The sequence below is a fragment of the Neovison vison genome, chromosome 3 (genome assembly GCF_020171115.1).
Source record: "Neovison vison isolate M4711 chromosome 3, ASM_NN_V1, whole genome shotgun sequence".
Classification (NCBI taxonomy): domain Eukaryota; kingdom Metazoa; phylum Chordata; class Mammalia; order Carnivora; family Mustelidae; genus Neogale; species Neogale vison.
The window spans coordinates 58,979,184-58,997,338 of NC_058093.1; the positions used below are offsets into that span (position 1 = coordinate 58,979,184).

At 34.6% G+C, this 18,155-nt stretch overlaps 1 protein-coding gene across 6 annotated transcripts in view; it reads left to right on the top strand.

Moving 5' to 3' along the window:
• SLC4A10 (solute carrier family 4 member 10) overlaps positions 1-18,155 on the top strand; it is a 304,439-nt gene that overhangs the window by 102,873 nt on the left and 183,411 nt on the right. For all 6 annotated transcript variants that reach the window (XM_044242202.1, XM_044242201.1, XM_044242203.1 and 3 more), the window contains one exon: positions 12,320-12,401. In XM_044242202.1, the coding sequence (XP_044098137.1) occupies positions 12,320-12,401 (82 nt within the window). The remainder of the gene's footprint in view (positions 1-12,319; positions 12,402-18,155) is intronic.

Consider the following 18,155-nt stretch of genomic DNA (forward strand, 5'->3'; position numbering starts at 1 on the left):
ATATGTGGAATTTAAGGAAACAAAACGGATGAACATGGGGAAGGGAAGGAAAAATAAAATAAGATGAAGACAGAGAGAGAGACAAACCATAAGACTCTAAACTCTAGTAAACAAACTGAGAGTTGCTGGAGGGGAATTGGGTGGGGCAAAGGGATAACTGGGTAATTGAGTGATGAGCATTAAGGAGGGTACTTGATGTAATGAGTACTGGGTGTTATAAATAACTGGTGAATCACTAAATTCTACCTTTGTAACTAATAATGCACTCTATGTTAATTAAGTTGAATTTAAAAATTTTCTAAAAAGAAAAAAATTGCTGGTTTTATTTTAAAATATATACATATGATTTTATGCCTTTCTTATGATTGATACTAATTGATATTATAAGTCTATAGTGTATCAGTAAAACTGTCAGGATTTGGGCTGACAGGAGTTGAGAAGGTTATTGACATATGGAAGAGTTATAAATGTTATTATCTTAGGCTAAAGCACAGATAGCTACATGAATGCAAACCAAAAATGACCCTTAATTACACTGAAGCATAAAACAATAGAAAAAGAAATCAGCTATTGTACAACTAGAAAGGATTCCAGAAATCACGAAGTTGATTTTTAAACTCATTTTTACTTTTTTTATTTTTGTTTATATCATTCAGTTTTTTTGGCTCAGAATTCCTTGTTTCTCAGATATCCTTTCTGGGATCATTGATTTTTCTGAAGTATATACTTTGAAATCTTTTTACAGAGGATGCGTTAGTGAAAATTTCTTATAATTTCTGTTTATCTGAAGTGGGTTTCTTGAATCATAACTTAGCTGGGTATCCACTTCTAGATTTACAGTGATCTTTCTTTAGCTTTCTGAAGCTATTGTGTTACTGTCTTCTGGCCTCTATTTTTGTCATTTCTATGTAGGTAATCTTTTCTTTTTCCTTTGCTGCTTTAAAATGTGTCATTCTGCAGTTTCACTTGATATAAAGAAGTGTGAATTATTCTTTAATTATCCTGTTTGTGATTCACTGTGATTCCTGAATCTGTGGATTCATGTATTTTATCAATTCTGGAAATTTTTCACCTATTATTTTCAAATAGTACTTCTTCCTCATTTTTTATATTCCTGTCTTCTAGAAATCCATTTAAGTATATGTCAGACTTTATCATATTATCCTCATTTACAAAATTATCTATATTAGGGACACCTGGGTGGTTCAGCCAGTTAAGTATCTGCCTTCAGCTCAGGTCATGATCTCTGGGTCTCAGGAACAAGCCCTAAACTGGGCTTCCTGCCCAGTGGGGAGTCTGCTTCTCTTTCTCCCCTTGCCCCTCCCCTCGTTTGTGCATGCTCTCTCACTCTCTCTCCCCCCTCAAATAAATGTATAAAATCTTTAAAAATTATCTATTTCATATTTTTCATATTCTTATCATTCTATGCTATATTCTATGTAATTTTTTCAGATATTTTTTCCAGTTCCCTAATTTGTATATCATTTGTCCAGTCTACTATTTTATTCATCTATGGAGTTTTCAATTTTAAGGATTATATATATAAGTATCATATATATTATTTTTCTAATTTTTAGAAGTCAACATTTTCGTATTAAGATTCTTGTCCTGGGTTTTAGAAGTTTGTTTTCCAGGCATTTGGATTGTTAGGAGAACAAAATCAGTAGCTTGGTATTTTAGTATCCAGTCTTGCTCTGGGTCTAACTAATCTCTTTAACCCTTCCTCAAATAACCGGGCTTTTATCTTGATACTTTTGACTGAACTACTACTTTGCCCCCTTGTCTGCCTGACAAAGATGCAATAATCTTTTAAAATTCAGCTCAAGTGTCTCTTTCAATGGAGTCTTTACTGACTTTCTTGGAGAAAAATAGTAACTGATATGGTTGAATGTCACCTATATGAATTTCTTTCATAATGCCATTGTTGTTGTACTTATTATGAAGCTTAAAAGTTCTTTGAGGGAACCAACAGCGTTTTTTAATTTTGGGGGCCCTAATGATACAGATAATTACATAAATAATATTAATAAAAAATAACATTTACTGAGAACTTGATTAGGATATTCAAGGACTACATGTATTAATAAGTCACTTGACATACAGATTACATAAGATGTCTAAAATCACACAGCTAGGTGTTAACTGAAACAAGAATTAAATTCAGGTATAGCCCCACTTGCAAACTCTCAGTGTTTATCCAACACTGCATTTTTCTTGACCTCCTAAATGGGAGCATCAGCAGCAGAGGGATAGCTTTACCAGCAAGAACTTGAACCTGAGCACCAAACAAGCCTGTGGGGATGTGTCAGATGCTTAAAGCAGAACACAGTGGGACAAATGAAGGAAGGCCTACAAGACAGATGGAGCTTTGTAGGACACTTATGAGCAAGCAACATGAAGAGAGAAAAGACAGCAGGAAGCAACAACAAGGATATCTAGCAGCCATTAATATTATTTAATATTAATATATTTAATATTATTTTCTGGGTACAAATTGGGTTCATGTGCAGAACATCCACAATTCAAAACAAATTGAGGGGATAAGGTGGGCAAACAAGGCAGGAACTCAGTTACTCATGTATCAGTGACTTTTAAAATACTATCAGCTAATCAAAACTGGTCTTAACTTCTCAAACACTTTTTATCCTTAAACTGTCAGATGTTAGGCCCAGTAGGAGAGCTAGTATTCTTTGGGTTACAGTGGCAGTAATAATAACAATACTGTATATGCTGATGAAGTTAACCCTGAGCCAGAAATAACTTACCATTAGAAGATTTTAAATTTAATGACTTAACTGTGTACTCCACCAACTGGTCTTTAAGGTTTACATGGGTGGAGTGTTCCAAGTAAATAAGATGAGAAAAATCTTGAAATTTTTACATGATGATATAGTTTATGCCTTTTTAGCCCTATTCCTCTAATAGCATTTTATTCTTCAACTCTTAGCCTCAGTTCCATTTTTTTCCTTACATCCTTAAAGATGAAATAACAGGTGGCTCAGATATTTAAGCATCTGCCTTTGGCTTAGATCATGATCCTGGGGTCCTGGGTTAGAACCCCACATTAAGCTCCCAACTCAGCAGGGAGTTTGCTTCTCTTTCTCTCTTTGCCTCTCCCCTTGCTTGTGCTGTCTCTGTATGTCTGTCTCTCTCAAAATCTTAAAAAAAAAATAAAGAGGAAATAACACATTTACTTTGTGTAAGTAAATGAAACCTAACTGCCATCTCCCCAACTCAGTATTTTGGAAAGGCATTCAACTGACTCTTTGTTAAAAATACATAGGAATGGGGAAAGAGTGATTATTGGACTACTTTATTTTTTAAACAAAATTTTAAAAGATTTATTTATTTGAGAGAGAGAGAGAGAGATAATGAATAGGAGAGGCAGAGGGAGAGGGAGAGAGAATCCTAAGCAGACTCCATGCTGAGTGCAGAGCCAGAGCCTGACCTGGGGTTGCATCCCAGGACACTGAGATCATGACCTGAACTGAAACCAGGAGTCGAATGCTCAACCAACTGAGCCACCCAGGTGTCCCTAGGCTACTTTAGAATAAATATTTCCTATGACTTAATTAACACAGTACATAAGACAGATTTAACTTGTATTGCCGTGAGATGGTATTGTCTACATTTTAGAGTGGATACTGGATTCTAAATACCTGGCTTCAAAGCAATGTCCTAGTAAATAGGTAGGTTTATTTATTTTATGAAAATATAATATGTGAAGTGAATTTCAAAGTTAGACTTGGATTATGCTTAGATTCCATTTCAGCTAGCATTTATTGAACTCTTATGATATGTTAATTTCTAACATGATGCTTTCATATCTCTTGTTCAATTTAATATAACATAGTAAAATTAGAGATTAAATGGTTGACTTTTTATGCTTGTATAATACTTTAACTTACATGGTAATGAAAAAATATCCTTTAGGGTAAATACAGATGCGTATATTGAATATTAACACTGAATCCAAGTGTTAATGTTCTGTTTTCTTAATTTCATAATTTAAAGTAAAAGGTAATAAAAATAATGAACACTTAAAATTTAGCTCTCAGATCATGTTTATAAAAGATGTGTGTCTATATATTTTTTCTCATTAAATCAGTAGTGGAAAATGTTTCATTTATATTAACCAAGATACTAATCCATAGTTTGAGAGAGACCCTGTAAACTGAGTTAAAAAGGTAATTTTTTCTCCATCATACTTGAATGGAGAAGAGGAAAAATTAACTGTTTGCACTAAAATGTTTTGTTTTGTTGCAACATAGAAAAATAACCAAGCAAAATATTATATTCCATATTTTTCATCAATTTTTTTCCCCATCTTTACCATCTGCTGTATTCATTTCTCCAATCTCACACTTACCTCGATGTGGGAGTGGGGGCTGGAGTTAGAAGGATAATCTTATCAAAAAGCCCTTTGGTGCCTGTAAGTGACTCTCAATCTCACAAAGCAAACTGAGGGTTGCTAGGGGGAGGGGAGCCGGGAGGGGGTTTGGGTTATGGACACTGGGGAAGGTATGTGCTATGGTGAGTGCTGTGAAGTGTGTAAACCTGGAGATTCACAGACCTGCACCCCTGGGGATAAAAATACATTATATGTTTATAAAAAAATAAAAAAAATTAATTAAAAAAAGCACTTTGGTGCCTGTGTGTTTATTAGGTCACTTTGTCATGAAAATATTTTATAATATTAAAGAAAATATTTTGAAAAGGCAAAAAAAAGACACCTCATGGGTAGAAATGTATATTTACATTTCTTGAGTTATGGGGAACATTCTTTGCAAGTGTAAAATACTCCTACTTGATTAATTATTCTTTTTCCAATCCCTTTCACACATCTAGAACTTTATTTTTGTCCTCTTTTTCATTTCTTTCAGAAATTAATTATTCTTGAATTAATCATGCCTATTGAGAGTTCTTTGATGACTCACTGTCTGTTTCCCACCATTTTATCCTCTACCCTTTGTTCAACAGTATTGTTTTTTTTTTTTTTGGATAGATATTTCCTAGTCCAAGTTTTGTATGTAGGTTGCCATTTTGATTATAAGTCCGTTTCCAGAAATTTAATGTCATGGATTTTAGTCACTAAACATGACTCATATGTTTAGGTTAGGGTCACAGCAGGAAAGAGATGACACTTGAAAAGCGTGATAAAAAGTTTAATGAAGGGACTATTTTTTAAAGGCATAAGCAGGATAAAGGGAAATCAACAGAGTTGATGAAATCCCAGGAACTGGCAGCAACAGAAAACTGTCACTATTTCTAGGCCTGAAGCTGCAAGATATGGGAATAGTTAATGTAAACTGGAAAGATCTAGAACTATAGGGGAGTAGATGACAAGATACTGTCTGTGATAGAGGAATACAGCCATTGCCAACTTATGGCTCAACAAGGCCCATATCTCTTGTTCCCACCATCCAGTCTCATTCTCTCATTGGCTGAGCTTGGGAGACAGCTGGATATCTAGGGGACCTGGTGATGCAGTCCACAAAGATATAGAACATGGTGGAAAAGAGGAGTGGAAAGAGGTTCTGTAATGGCTAGTGGCGTATATATAGCATATCATATTATCCTAATAACTAATAAAAAGTCAGAAAATGTGGTTGCTTTTTTAAGAATTTGAGTATAGTTGACACACAATGTTACATTAGTTTCAGTGATTTGACAAGTTTTTACATTATGCTATGTTTGCCGCAAGTGTAGCTACCATCTGTCACCATACGTCCCTATTACAATATCATTGACTATATTCCTTATGCTGTACCTTTTATTTCCATGATTTATTCATTCCATAACTGGAAGCCTGTATCTTCCACTCCCCTTCATCCATTTTGCCCAGCCCCCACCCACTTCCCCTCTGGCAACCATCAGTTTGTCCTCTGTATTTATAGGTCTGATTCTGCTTTTTGTTTGTTTATTCATTTTTTAAGGTTCTGCTACAAGTGAAATCATATGGTATTTGTCTTTCTTAGTTTAACTCATTTCATTTAACATAAATTCCCTCTAGTTCCATTCGTGTTGTCTCAAATAGCAATATCCCATCCTTTTTTATGACTATGTAATATTTCATTACATATCTTCCTTACTCATTTGTCTATTGATGGACACTTAGATTTCTTCTATATCTTAGCTATGGCAAATAATGCTGCAATGAACATAGGGCTGCATATATCTTTTCAAATTAGTGTTTTATTTTCTTTGTATAAATACCTGGTAGTGGAATTATTGGATCATATAGTAATTCTATTTTCAAATTTTTGAGGAATCTCCATACTGTTTTCCATAGAGCTGTACCAATTTACATTTACATCAAGAGTATATGAGGCTTCTTTTTTTCTCTACATCTTCTTTAACACTTGTTATTTCTTGCCTTTCTGATTTTACCTATTCTAACAGGTATAAGATGATATCTCATTGTGGTTTTGATTTTCATTTCCCTGATGATTAGCTCTATTGAGCATATTTTCATGTCTGTGTCTGTAGGGTATTCGTATGTCTTCTTTGGAAAAAAATGTCAATTCAGGTCTGTTGCCCATTTTCTTTTAAGATTTATTTATTTATTTTAGAGAAAGAGAGAGAGATCATGACTTGAGCCAAAGCCAAGAGTGGATGTTCAACTGACTGAGCCACCCAGATGCCTGCTTCTGTGCATTTTAAATCAGATTTCTTTTTTGGTATTGAGTTGTATAAGTTATTTATATATTTTGGACATTAACCCCTTGTTGGATATATCTTTTGCAAATATCTTCTTCCATTCAGTAGGTTGCTCTTTTGTTTTGTTGATGGTTTTCTCTGTTGTGCAAAAGCTTTTTATTTTGATGCAGTCCCAGTAGTTTGTTTTTGCTTTTGTTCCCCTTGCTTAGGAGACAAATCTAGAAAAATGTTTGTATGGTTCAGAGAAATTACTGCTTCTTTTCTCTTCTGGATTTTTATGGAGTCATGTCTCACATTTAGGTCTTTAATCCATATTGAGTTTATTTTTGTGTATGGTGTTAAAGGTGGTTCAATTTCATTCTTTTGCATGTAGCAGTCCTGTTTTCTCACTATCATTTACTGAGGAAATGGTTATTTTTAAAAAGTTGATATAATAAATAGTTCTAAGGAAGAAGGAGTACTGAAATGAAAATTAACTACTTTCTCTTCTATTAAGCCATTCTCAGGTGAGACTTGTCAAAAGGATGTGAAAAGTTTGAATTGTCTTGCTCATAGGATTACTGTTAGACTTTGTTTTATAAAATTAGGAAAGTGTATTTCTGTGAAAACCGTGCTCTAGAGTTATGGTAAATCAGAAAAATGTATTTTTTGTATATTCATAGAGAGCTTAATGCTATTTTCAAAGAATACTAGAAGAAACTGTTGATATCTTTATATGACTATTTTAACCCTTAAATGTGCTAGCCCATATTAGTTGCTCTTTCACAAGGGAGTGGACTGATTCAAGGTCACTTCAAAGGTGAGAGCTGAGCTAGAAAGCTCTTTTTTTCTGCTATTGCTCTCTAGTAATTGTTCAGTAAAAATAATGACAGTGAAACTCTTCCCTCTAAAAACACTCCTTGGAGGTAGAAATATTCCCAAATTATATTTATATACATTTGTATTCAAAACACCAATGTCTTAATGTTTAGAAGTAATCAAATTATATAAAATTATAAAATGCTTTTGGGTTATGCCAGTTATATGGAGTTTGCCTTTAAAATAGCTGAGTATAAATTCAGTTTAGTCATAAGCAGGGTTTAACTGGAGGGGACCATAGATAATACTATTTGTTACTTCTTTCTTGGGAAGACATGGAGAAAAGTACGTAAGTGGAACAGGAAGAGCAAACTATTTACTTTCCTGGTAGAAAGAAAAACAAAATAAAAATAGTTTGCAGAAGATATGTTATATATTCAATTATAATAATATGTCCCTACACTTAAAATGACAGAAACTTTAAAAATGGAAAAATGCTGATTTGAAAAGTATAGTATTGTTTGTTCATTTGGTTAAAGGCCTACATAAATGAATTTAAGATGTGATGAAGATGTGATTTTTGTGTGACTTGGTTCCTGTTACTGTTTCAGGGCCATAGTCTGTATCAATGTTTTCCAAATTGCAGGTCACAACTCATTTCTACGTACTGAAATAAATTTAGACACTTCTACAAAGAAGACATACAAATGGCTAACAGGCACATGAAAAAATGTTCATCATCATTAGCAATCAGAGATTCAAATCAAAACCACATTGAATAATACCTTACACCAATTAGAATGGCCAAAATCAACAAGACAGTAAAGAATAACTGTTGGAGATGTGGAGAAAGGGGAACCCTCTTACACTGTTGGTGGGAATGCAAGTTGGTATAGCCACTTTGGAAAACAGTATGGGGAATTCCTTAAGAAATTATATATAGAGCTTCCCTATGACCCTGTAATTGCACTACTGGGCTTTTACCCCAAAGATACAGATGTAATGAAAAAAAGAGCCACCTGTACCCCAGTGTTCATAGCAGCAATGGCCACAGTCACCAAACTGTGGAGAGAATCTAGATGCCCTTCAACGGACAAATGGATAAAGAAGATATGGTCTGTATATACAATGGAGTATTATGCCTCCATCAGAAAGGATGAACTTTTATATCAACATGAGTGGGACTGAAAGAGATTATGCTGAGTGAGATAAGTCAAGCAGAGAGAGTCAAATATCGTATGGTTTCACTTGTGGAACATAGGAATAACATGGAGGACATTGGGAGGTGGAGAGGAGAAGTGAAATGGGGGAAATCGGAGGGGGAGACAAACCATGAGAGACTGTGGACTTTGAGAAACAAACTGAGGGTTTTGGAGGGGAGGAGAGTGGGGGATGGGTGAGCCTGGTGGTGGGTATTATGGAGGGCACTATTGCATGGAGCACTGGGTGTGGTGCATAAACAATAAATTTTGGAACACTGAAAAGAAATAAAATAAAATGGAAAAAAAATTAAAGGATAGTGACTAGTGTTTTTAAAATGAAATAGAATACCCTGGAATAAAGATATCATACTGCATTGTTTATAGTTAGGGTAAATGTTGGTTTGTGAAACTTGTTTTGATTACATATATATAAATAAATATGTGACTCTGTTGAGTATATATCTCTCACTATGTGTCATGCCCCCCCAACAAAATTTTAAAACATGGTTTTATACTATTTTCTGGAACAAATCATCTTAAAAATGTTTACCCAGTAGTTTAACAAGGGTCAATTGTATTGAGAGGCAATGTAATAGACTTACGTGTTTTCTCTCTCTCTACAGGGTGCTAAAATTTGTTCTCAGTGAGTAAATACATATGGACATTTGGGTACATTATAGTATTTGATGTTCAACAAATCTGCAAAGGGTAACAGTACAAACTGAAATAAAAATGTTCTTAATGGTATATTTGGGATTATTGCACAATCTGGATTCTCTTCATCACACCCATGTTTACTTGCTCTTGGTAATGAGGAGGAAAGGGAGCACTCCAGTAAAAATTCTTCAATAATATTGAAATTATATTTTGAACTATAACCAAAGTAGAGGAATTTCAGTATATGTATTGGCATTAAGTTGTATCTTGGGAATTTTCACATAAAATATTATACATTTGATGTTTCTATGGCCCATTCTGGAGAGAATGTTAAGTTATATGAAAATGCAAAATGAGTCACTTACATTGAGTTACATTCATATTCTAGTTTCGAGTTTTTTTTTTTTCTTAATGAAACATTGAAATTAGGGCATGTCTACCTGGAATTCATAATGTAATTAAATAATCAACTATTTATATTTGTTTATTTATTTTTAAAGATTTTATTTATTTATTTGACAGACAAAGATCATGAGTAGGCAGAGAGGCAGGCAGAGAGAGAGAGGAGGAAGCAGGCTCCCTGCTGAGCGGAGAGCCGGATGCAGGGCTCAATCCCAGAACCCTGGGATCATGACCTGAGCAGAAGGCAGAGGCTTTAACCCACTGAGCCACCCAGCTACCCCAACTATTTCTATTTAGATTCCACTTCTACTTCTGCTGCAAAGTTTCATTTTATCTCGATATCTTAGCATTAGTTATTTAGTAGAATTATCTTTTGTGTGTGGAGATCTTATATGCTTATTATAATAAGGAGAAAAAACATTTTGTGTCAGTTGAAAATTGATTTAGGCCCTTGAAATAAGAATTAAGTATTTTATCGTATAGGGGGAAATATTTTCTTATATTCTAATTAGACCTTTTGATTTTGCTTTTATTAAGAGACCGCCATTGTGAGATATAGTGGAATCATGCTTCTTCTGATCTCTGAACATGGATGCATGACTTAGCTCTTGGTGTTCTTCCAAATAACACTCCAGAGGGCAGAGATACATTCCAATGTGACATATATTTGAATATGTCCTGCACAGAGGATAAATGTGATTTGTAAATGTATCAAGAATAGATTCTAAGGAGGCTTAAATTGCATTTGTCTGGTTCAGGAAAATTTTATAAACATATAATTCTTTAGTCTTTTCTATTGCTATCATGCTCAGAGCAACAGATTTTTAAAGCTTTGCCAAACACAAGAGCAGTAGACTCCGAGTCCTATCTTAATTTCCCTTATTCTTTCATTTGTAGGATAGGCTTTTTCACTCTGATTTCAGACACTTTGCCCTGACCTGTCTCAGCCCATGTTGTCTGAAAGACAGAGGATGAAGGCTATAAAACACGGTATTCTACTATAAGTTTTGCTGCATGTGAAGCACATTAGGGCTGATATTTCTAGGTTGAAATATGTCTGTAGTCAGTAATAAATCAGTTGACAATACTGATTTATAAGACACGGAGGCCAAATCTTCATCAAGATTATGTCTGGGAATTAAAAAGCTTTCAAAAAGAAACAAATGTATAATTTTTCTACTAGTCAAATACAAGAACAGGCTAAGAAATAGATGTTGAAATATTCATTTTTCTTTAGTCCACTTTTCATTTCTCCTTTGTGTTCAGTGTTCACTTTTAAGGCAATTTTTACATAAGTGCTCACAATAAAAAAATGTGGAAATAATCTGTATTTCACTTTTCTCAGTATTCTGTATTTTTTCATTCCTTCATCATTAAATGGATTATACTTATCCTTCCTCCATTATTTTACTGAGTACCAAAGGCGTGAGTGTATCATTTTGAGCATATGTACAATGTTAAGAAGAGCGTCTCCATCCAGCCATTCTAAATAAGTAACAAAAATAATACACACACACACACACACATATATATCCACACACACAAACTAAACGAAGCTTTAATATATATGATTATAATTAAAAGTTTAGTTTGAATCAAATGTGTTATATTGAAGCAAAGTAATTAGAATTGTAGTTTACCTAATAATTACTACTAATTGCTTTCAAAAGATTAGATCTCGCCAACCTTATTTTAAATGGCAGTGGAATCATTTCACCTTGCCATAGCATTAGTAGTGTTAATACTAATGATTTCCATGTTTTCCTTGTATAGTTCAAAATGTCATCTTGTTAACAAAAATTCTTTCTCAGAGATAAAAATGCATGTTACTAAATTGTCAGGATAACCATTTTCTGTTTTTCATCTCACTACCAAATGATGGCAACTGGAATGTACGACTACCTTTGATTTCATGGAAAATCAAATGACATTCCTTCTCTGAATATACAGTCAACTTAATTTTAGTCTTTTTCTTTTTAAACTAACCCTTGGTAACCAAATAGAATAGTTGTGTACAAGTAGGTTTAAGTTATTGAATTAAACTCCTAAAATATTAGATTATATTATTGTTTATTCTCTGAATTTAAGAGAATATATGTATATTAGTCCGCTCTTATCTGTGGTTTTGCTCTCCCTGGTTTCATTGATCTGAGGTCAGTCATGGTTAGGAAGCAGATGATCTTCCTTCTGACATACCATCAGAAGGTCCATAGTAGCCCAAGGCTATGTCACAGTGACTGCGTTTTTCACCTCATTTCATCTCATCACACAGACATTTTATCATCTCATATCATTATAAAAAGGATGAGTATAGCACGATAAAATATTTTGAGAGAGAGATAGACCACATTCACATAACTTTTATTACAGCATATTATAATTGTTCTATTTCATTATTATTATTATTATTAACCTCTTACTGTGCCTAATTTAAAAATTATACTTTATCGTAGATATGTATATATAGCAAAAAATGTAGTTTATATAGAGTTTGGTGTTACCTGTCATTTCAGGCATCCACAGGGTTCTTGAAAAATGTCCCCATGGATAAAGAGGAACTCCTGTAAAATCATTTAATCTTCTTTCTTCCCATTCTACAGAGAAATGATGAAGAGGCAGTTGTGGATAGAGGTGGAACTCGTTCTATTCTCAAAACACACTTTGAGAAAGAAGATTTAGAAGGTAAGACCTTTTCCCCCCCTTGGGATAGTTTTTGTTATGCTTCCCTAAAATATTTCAAAGAGAAATATGTGATTTGCCACAGTCTGGAGAATTGCAAAAATTGATATCAGCGTAATGGTGGTGGTGGTGGGTTGTGGATATGATTGTTTTAATGCAGCCTGAAATGTGAACAGGAAGACCTATAAACAGTGAGAAGTATCCATTCATCCAACAGACATTTATTGAATATAAATGTTGTGTGTTGTGTGCAGGTCTTTCAGTAATCATTGCTTCAGGAATTATCATCAGCTGGGGAAGGTTATGACTGACCAGCATATTAGGTGCTATGTGAGAGGCGAGAATAGGACAAGAAGGGCATCTGATCCAGCCTATGTTGTCAGACTAGGCTGTCACTAGAAGGGAGTTAAAGACAACTGACATACGAGTTTTACTCAGATATGTACGAGAGAGAGGTGGAGGCACCATTTGTGTGTGTTCCTTTCAATAGGAAAGTCAGATAAGTCAACTGGGGGGTGGTATGATCTAGTAGTGAAGTGTATGGGATCTGAAACCAAACTGTCCTGGATTAAAATACCAGTTCTGCCCCTTATGTACTATGGAAACTTCAGCCAGTTAATTTCTCTACATCTCAGTTTTCTCAGTTAAGATAAGGATAACAGTGCCAAGATATGGAAGCAACTTAACTGTTCATTGATACATGAGTGGATAAGGAAGATCTCTCTCTCTCTCTCTCTCTCACACACACACACACACACTTACACACATGAATATTACACAGACATCCAAAAGAGTAGGATCATTTCTGACAGCATGGATGGACCTACAGGGTAAAAAGTGAAGTAACTCAGACTAAATAAGATCTGTTTTCACTCCTATGTGGAATCTAAAAACAAAACAAAACAAAAAAAAAAAAACACAAATGAATAAACAAGCAAACAAAAAGCAGAATCAGAGAACAAACTGATGTTTGTGGAAGGGGCAAAATGGGTAAAGGGGAGTGGTTGATATAGGCTTCCAGTTATGGAATGAGTAAGTCTCAGGAATAAAAGGCGCAGAATAGAGAATATAGTCAATGATATCATAATAGCATTGTATGGTGACAGATGGTAGCTCTACTTGTTAGCATTGTATAATGTATAAAATTTGTCCAATCATTATGCTATAATTACCAAAACTAATGTAATACTGTGTGTCAACTATACTCAAATAAAAAAATTAAATTTAAAAATAAAAAAATAAGGGCAACAATGGAATATATTTCATAAAATTTTTATAAGAATCAAGGGGAAAATACTTAGAATAGTACCTGGCATAGGACCTACATAAGTCTTGATGGTTATTACTGAACCACAATTTAAGATATACACATTATTATTTCATTTTAATTTTTAACGAGAAATTATTATTAGTGGGATACAAGGTATGTGATATTTTTCATCTTTTGGTTAAAAAGTAAAACCAAAGTAATTGTAAGTAAAAATAATCAGAGATAGTTCTTAATAATCCACTACAGCTGAGAAGTAAGGAGTATTCCCTCTAAGAATTGTCAGGTAACTAATTAAATTACAGTAAAATTCATGGTTCTTAGGTCTTTAGCTACAACAATTAAGCAAAAGAAGGATTGATATAATATTTAGAATAAATTTTCAACAACTATACCTACTCAGTACTTGACGTTTTGCTTGGTGCACAGAAAATATCCAGGTCCAGGAAGGTTGTACTTACTGGGTTGGCATAATGATTTGCTATGCTATCCATATTCATTACAAGAATTGAAGAGGGTAGAAACTTGAAAATTCTAAACTGATAATGGAGACTATAAAGATAACGTCTCCTTGGATTTGAAATGCCTTTATATTACATTTTTCCCCAGCAGCATATTTACCTTCTTACTTAGGTCTTCAGTTATGCTTGTATTCAGTAAACACCTGTAAGAAAACCCAATAAAGCAGGAAGTTAGTCTAAAAACACGATTACAGGAAAAAGCCATCTTGGGTTTAAAGGTTGTGACGGATAATTTGCACACAGATAATCGAAAGCTAACAGTGGACAACTTATCTTTTTTATTTTTTATAAACATATAATATATTTTTATCCCCAGGGGTACAGGTCTGTGAATCGCCAGGTTTACACACTTCACAGCACTCACCAAAGCATATACCCTTCCCAATGAACAGTGGGCAACTTATAAATAATTATAATAAAATACTGACTGTTCCTTTGGATGGAAAATACATAATAAAAATAGGATTTAATATGTTTATTTTAATCATTGTATCAATGTGTATTACATGAATTTTCTCTTACTGGTGATGGTATTCAGGTGAGGGTGTATTACGGATATTAAAAGAGATTTCTGATAGGCAAATACAAATGGATAAGTCAGATTTTGTTTTGTTTTTTGGTGTCTATAGTGGGCATTTTAATCCCAGAAGTGAATAATTGTGGCTAAGTCACTGGTGATTAAAATTAACATCATAGAATGCAATGTAACATTACATTTAGAATTTCTACATTTTAGAATTTTGAACTAAAATAAGAAAAACTTATTTTACTTTCTCAGTATTTGTTCTGCTCCCAGCCGTGTTAAGTAGATAAACATCCTAGCATCTGAGGATGTTATATGGGATTCTGCTGTGTTGCACGCAAAGAATTAATAGATCTGTTAGTGGTTCCTGGATTGATTACTCTGATTCAGAAAATAATGCAGGGACAATGTGTTGAATATCGTGATTCAGGAAAAATCAACTGAATTGGAAAAATCAGCATAATATAAATGGGTAAAGAGGAGAGTGCCAGGTAGAAAGACAGCACTGCTGAGGGTAACATGGGCAGTAGTTTCTCCTTTTTTGTAATTAAGGAAGAAGACCAGAGTTCCACATTTTAAGAACTCTTAAGTAATGTAAATAAAACATACAGATATTTATTTTAAATAAAATAAAGTTAGGAATTGCTGTGGAAGAAAAACACATATTTTATAAACTTTCATCAGTTAAGATTTTAAATTTGAAAATTAGTGTTTACAGGAATTATGGATATGTAAGAATTATTAATAGCTAATAGAATTCCCAGTATAATTTAACATCCTGTGCACAGCTTGTAGAAATGCCAGGTGTTTAAAAATATCTATGAAGTCTCAGGTAAAATATGTTTAATGGAAAATAATCACTTATCAATATCAACACCTTGGTATAGTATATTAGTTAATGGATTCACATATATTATACATTCGGGTGAATAGTGTGTCAAATATAAATATTCTCCTTTTAAACCTATTTGTATATTTTTATGCGTATCTTTACCATATCCTCTCTTTTTTTTTCCAATTATTTAAAATCAAGAACATACAATTTTCTTACATTCCACTCACCTCCTGTATTTCTGTCTCATACAGTTAGCAAATTCTTTGAACCTGTCTCAGGGGTGGCTCTTCTCACATTTTCCCTTTCATTCCCACTGCCACTGCTCCAGTTCTTTCCCTGTCTGTATACTGTGTGCTCTCTTTCTCACAATCCACCCTCCTTAAAACTGCTAGTGTTCTTCCTAAGCCTATTTCTGTTTCCTATGGTAAAATGTAGTGAGCAGCCTTGAATCCCTATAATAGACCAAGTCAGGATTGGTGAGTGGAGCAAAAATTGTCGAGGCTAACCAATTCTTATTTTTGGTCTCTCCTGTCCATGTGGGGTTAGTACTGTACAAAGTATAAGATTAGAAAAGAGAAATGCATTAATACCCTTGAAATTCCTTCTTCTACTGGCCTTTTAATACATGTGTGGTGCACAGAGTAGCGAGATAAAATAGACAATGCTCAGTTATGTTTGAATTTTAGGTAAATCGTGAATATCTTTTTAGTGTAGGTATGCCATGCAGTATTTTTATGTGTTGCTTTTTACTTGCCAAATTTGGAAATTAGTAGTGGATGTTACCAGGAACCACCAAAACCCCCTCTTAAGGGTTGCGGTGCTTATTTCCCTGGTTGCCATGATGTTGCCTGCTCTTGCCCCACAGCTAAGCTCTTCCCCAGAAATTACCCTCTGCTGAAAGGAGCTGTCTCTTGCTATGGGAGCTGCCTCCCCCATGGCACATTGAATTCAATGAATGATCAGCGAAGGAGTATAAGGGCCTTGCCCCTTTGCCTCAATGTGTTACAGCTCTGAAGGGTGGTTTCAGCCTCAAACTACCCCCACCCCCGTGAAATCAGTGGAGGCTTGTATTGCCTCTCTACCACAATTCAACTTCTTTCTGTACCAAATGCTGCTGCCCATATTTCTGCACAGGTGTTATTGCTGACAGCTTTCCTCAGTCAACTCTCTGAACACAAATCTCTATTTCAGAGTCTGTTTGCTAAGGAATCTGACTCACTCATTCATCATTTTTCTGCACCCTGAACAGTACCAGTAGACGTACTTACTTGGTCACTGGCAGAACCTTCACATTGGTGTCTTAGCCTATGAGGCTGAGAACTGTCATAGTGGGAGAGAATGCTCCCAAACTAACTTGCCTTGACCATGCGAGTATATGAAAATCAACATTGCATGTGACAGAAAATGCCAGAGATTAGTGCCATCTTTAATTAATTAATCAATTAATTAATTAATGTGAGAGAGAAAGAGAGAGCATGAGCGAGGGGAGGGGCAAAGGGAAAGAGAGATTCCCAAGCAAACTCCCTGTTGAGCACGGGGCCCCATGTGGAGCTTGATCCCACAACTCTGAGATCTTGACTGAGTCGAAATCAAGAGTCAGATACCCAAATGACTGTGCCACCCAGGTGCCCCTAGTGTCATTTTTAAAGCCCTAAAGTATTTACCAGTCTGGCCATTGCAGAAATTGTCAAATTGTAGAGAATGGTAGTGGATGACTGCAAACACAGCAAGTGGTAGGCATCAATTGCAACTGCTCTGTCAGAATTGGAATCATTTCAGAGAAGGTTGATAAGGCCACATACCAAGCCCTGTGGTATGCAGCTCTTGATCTGGCAAATGCATTTTTTTTCTATTACTATCAAGAAGGACTACCAGAAGTATAACATGTATGGTCTTGCTCCAGGACTGTGTTAAGTCTCCTACCTTTCGTCATAATAGAGTCTGAAAAGATTTGAACTGAGTAATATTCTGCCGAACATTATGTTCTTTCATTTTATCAACAGAATGAACCAGAAGGGACAGATATGTTGGAGGCCTTGATAAGACAGATGGGTTCCAGAGTCTGTTTTCTAGCAAACCTGTGGAAAGGACAGTATGAGAGTGTCAACACTGTGCTGAGTCTGAAACTCCATGATGGGTGGATGGATGGATAGGTGGGGTCAGTTTCCACAGGCACCAAGTGCCCTTTCAGTTTTACTCACCTTGATTCTTTCTTCATGGTCCACCCTGGTCATGCTCTTTTTCACAGTTTATTTCTGTACTTTTTGAAGATTTGATCATTTTTTTTCCCAGATAGGACCATGTATCTTCTGCAAGTATAAGAATAAATTAATGGTAAACCTCTTAAAGTAGCATGTCCTATTAATAACTAGATGATAATAAGGAGAAGAAAGTTCAGGAGCTACAGATGACATGCTATTATTTTGGTAATTTTGACCGAGCTGATCAATTTCCAGTCAAGGCAATACTACCAAAAACTGGATTGTTTTTTGCACAAATTTTTAGAATACTTCTTTCTTGCTAAACAAACAAACAAACAAAAACCACAACATAGAATGTACCATTTTAACCATTTTTAAGTATACAGTTCGGTAATGTTAAGTATATTCAC